Source organism: Penaeus monodon, chromosome 22 (assembly GCF_015228065.2).
Source record: "Penaeus monodon isolate SGIC_2016 chromosome 22, NSTDA_Pmon_1, whole genome shotgun sequence".
NCBI classification, from domain to species: Eukaryota; Metazoa; Arthropoda; class Malacostraca; order Decapoda; family Penaeidae; genus Penaeus; species Penaeus monodon.
In genome coordinates this window covers 38200105-38203268 of record NC_051407.1, presented here as the reverse complement: position 1 = coordinate 38203268, position 3164 = coordinate 38200105, and the positions used below count along the sequence as shown (strand labels likewise).

At 37.2% G+C, this 3164-nt stretch overlaps 2 protein-coding genes across 2 annotated transcripts in view; one reads left to right on the top strand and one right to left on the bottom strand.

The window, feature by feature from the left end:
* Positions 1 to 3164, top strand: part of LOC119587431 — a gene marked incomplete at its 3' end in the record, with an annotated part of 28805 nt that overhangs the window by 10790 nt on the left and 14851 nt on the right. The window contains 7 exon segments of the mRNA XM_037936162.1: positions 134 to 215; positions 948 to 973; positions 1274 to 1414; positions 1571 to 1693; positions 1929 to 2051; positions 2684 to 2823; positions 2910 to 3093. Of these exon segments, the coding sequence (XP_037792090.1) occupies positions 134 to 215; positions 948 to 973; positions 1274 to 1414; positions 1571 to 1693; positions 1929 to 2051; positions 2684 to 2823; positions 2910 to 3093 (819 nt within the window).
* LOC119587122 overlaps positions 73 to 3164 on the bottom strand; it is a gene marked incomplete at its 3' end in the record, with an annotated part of 10352 nt that continues 7260 nt past the window's right edge. Inside the window, 2 exon segments of the mRNA XM_037935874.1 lie at positions 73 to 218; positions 358 to 3164. Of these exon segments, the coding sequence (XP_037791802.1) occupies positions 73 to 218; positions 358 to 3164 (2953 nt within the window).

Here is a 3164-nt window from a genome sequence, read left to right as displayed (position 1 = left end):
TATCTATAGTCATGTGCACATTTTCATTATCTAAAAACAAAGATTTCTTCCCCTTTCTTTCCCCATACTTACTTGATATTTGGCTGAGTACACCAAACTGTCAGGTGTGGAGATGATAACAACTTATCTACAGAACTGTGCTGGACAAGCATATAACCTCCATTTCTTACAAGATCATCTAAGGTGGCATAGGTCATCTCATGTGCTCGACAAAAGTGCTAAAAGAGAGAAACAAGAATAAAAAATAATAATTATGGTGATATGGATAACTTTAGATTCTTTCATGATTACACACTGTGAAATAATCTTTCACTTACAATCATATTGATATCCACACTATAAAAAACAACTACTTACCTTTGCTTTTAACACATCATTTTCACTTGCACTAAGCAAATGTAAGTACTTTGATGACTGAAAAGTTGATTTTGAAATGCCTGACACAGCATCATCCCAATTAAGCTCAGATGGTTCAAGAAGATTAAGAAGAACCTTCTTACTCTCTATCACTTTTCTCGGTCTCTGGGTTCCTTCTCTGAAGTGCTTTTCACTCTCTGGGAAAGGGTACTTATTATCCTGTGAAAGTGGTTTGGGAAGACAAGCTTTTATATCATCACAACACTCTTCTTTACATACCACTGCAACAACTTTCTTTGAAACATGTTCCTCCAGCTGCAGACTTCTTTCACTTGGATTTAACAGGTTGCTGAGCAATGCCTTCTTCATACGGAGGCTTGACTTACTTAATTCATCTTCTGGAAAAAAAATTTCTTTTCTTATTTCAGGAGGAATGCTTGTTGGTTTTTTTATGAAATCTGCCAGAGCTGTAATGCCTTTATTCATGGATATACTGGATTTTGAATTTAGGCTATCTTGCCAAAGATTAATTTTCTTTTTAAGCTGCTGTAGTACCAGTGGTTCTGTACAAGTACTTCTTGCATTTACAGATGTGTTGCATGTTTCAAAGATTGAGGTTTGTGAACTATTACTCGGACTATATACATCATGTGAAACAGTCGAATCATTTAAATTTGAAGATGCAAAACTGTTTTTTAGTAGATACTCTTCCTTCATCTGTGCATCTGGCACTCTCTCAAAACTTGACCTAATTTTCAATGCAATACTATCATGAACAACAGATGTGGAGAGATTCTTCACAGATGTATCAGAATTATTTAGCTCTATTGTATCCAAACTGCAGGATGCAAGGCATTCTTCTTGAGATGCACTTGCTTCGAAACTTTCTGTTTTTGAATGGTCCTTCTGGTTAAAGATATCAATAATCTCACTTGATTTCGACCCACTACAACTGACATCTCTTCCATGGCTAGAGGGACTTTCTCCAATTGGAGATGACCTAGAATTACTAGGATCAGCTGCTAACCAGTTGGAAGATGAACAAGATTTAGATTCTGCTCCTATGCCTGACACTAATGATTCCTGAATGGGTTTTTGCTTCCTTATCACTGGAGGGACCAAATCAGACAATCGTGTCAATGGAGGTAAACCTGGTAGGGGATGAATTATTGGAGCCGTATTCTGTAACTTATCTTCAATTACATCAACTAAGACCATCCTTGGGGAGGAATGTGCTGCTGCATTTGCAAAACTGTGTTCTGGACTTGGGAACTGTTTTGCTTTGGGATACTCCTTGCTGTCTAGAAGTTTAGCACTGTCTGTCATCAAATCTGTGGTAAAATATTCACCAGACACTGGTTGTTTTAATGGAAGCATTAGTCTAAGGTCCACTGCATGGTCATTATTCTGATATGGAGTAGACTGCTGATCATCTATATGTAGCTGATCAGATGATGACTGACCAAATGATTGATCTAAACATCTGTGACCTGGGCTAAAGTCTTGGTTTGGTATGCCACTTTGACTCGACATAGGGTCCTGATTACAAGATGAAAAATGATCACCATTAGCAAGCTTATCAGAACTTTGACTTTGGTCTGAAAGAAATGGATATTGAATATGGAAAGGCCAATCACTTGATGCCTCTGGACAAAAGTAATCTTTATGATACACAAATATACTATCCTTTTGTGGTAAATCCTTATCAGTCAAACTAGTGTTATTTTGGAGAACATTTTGGTCACCAAATACTTTTTGGTTCTGTACACTTTCATTGCTAGCCATATTTAGGATTGGAGAAGTCTCTTGTGTAGCCACTGATGATTCATCTGACACTTGGTGCCTAACATCTGTCCTATCTTGCATTGAGTGAAGGAACATTTCAAGTATGTACTGTTTCCCTTTCTCACTGCAGGATGTCTTGTGAATAGTAGTCTCTGGTACTGCCTCACCTTTCCATGATACAGTTTCTGCCAGTGAGTTATCTCCCTCAATTACATCAGCTTCAATTTTTCTTACAGATTCATTTTCTTGAATGGATAAATTCAATGGTTCAGGTGCATGATAGGATAGATCTAATGATTCATCTTGATGAAGGAATAGATCATCTGGTTCAATTGTAATAACTTGAACTACATCTTCAATACCTTGCGCACTTTTAACTGGAAAATTATCCTGCCCTGCTTCTCTCAAGACGTTAGAATAAGCAACTATGTCTTGAGATGTGTCTCTTCTTAACTGATCAGTGGTTACAATTTCGGGAAACTGCCTTGAATGAAGTGATTTTTTGTACTTGTGTTTTATATTTCTAAATATGTCTGGGTAGCATGAAGTTTGCGGTGTATTCAAGATGTTCTCTGTTGGGCATCCTGACAAATCAATGATTCGAGGCTTTTTGCTTGGGCTTTGCAATATCTCCAAGGACTTTTCGGTGCACTCTGATTTTCGCTTATTGCCAAATTTGGTGTAGATGAATTCTCTGATATTATCAAAGGCATCCTTTACATTGCTTTTACCATCTTTTTCCATCTCTTTACTTCTATGATCTTCAGCTACATCCTCTTCTATCCTCTGCTGTATATTCTCCTGATCTTCATTATCTTTAAGTTCTTCATTCTTGTTGGGAGAAGCAGAAGTTATGGGCCAATGAAATTGCTTAGACAAAGCAAAACTTTTCTCTGCCACAGCAAATGTTCTCTCCTGAATCTCGTGTTCTTCTTTTATCCTAATACTGTTGTCAGAATAAGGATCATTTTTTTCACCATGCTTACTTCTCGGTGCAGATAATTCTGTAGTTCCTTGAAACA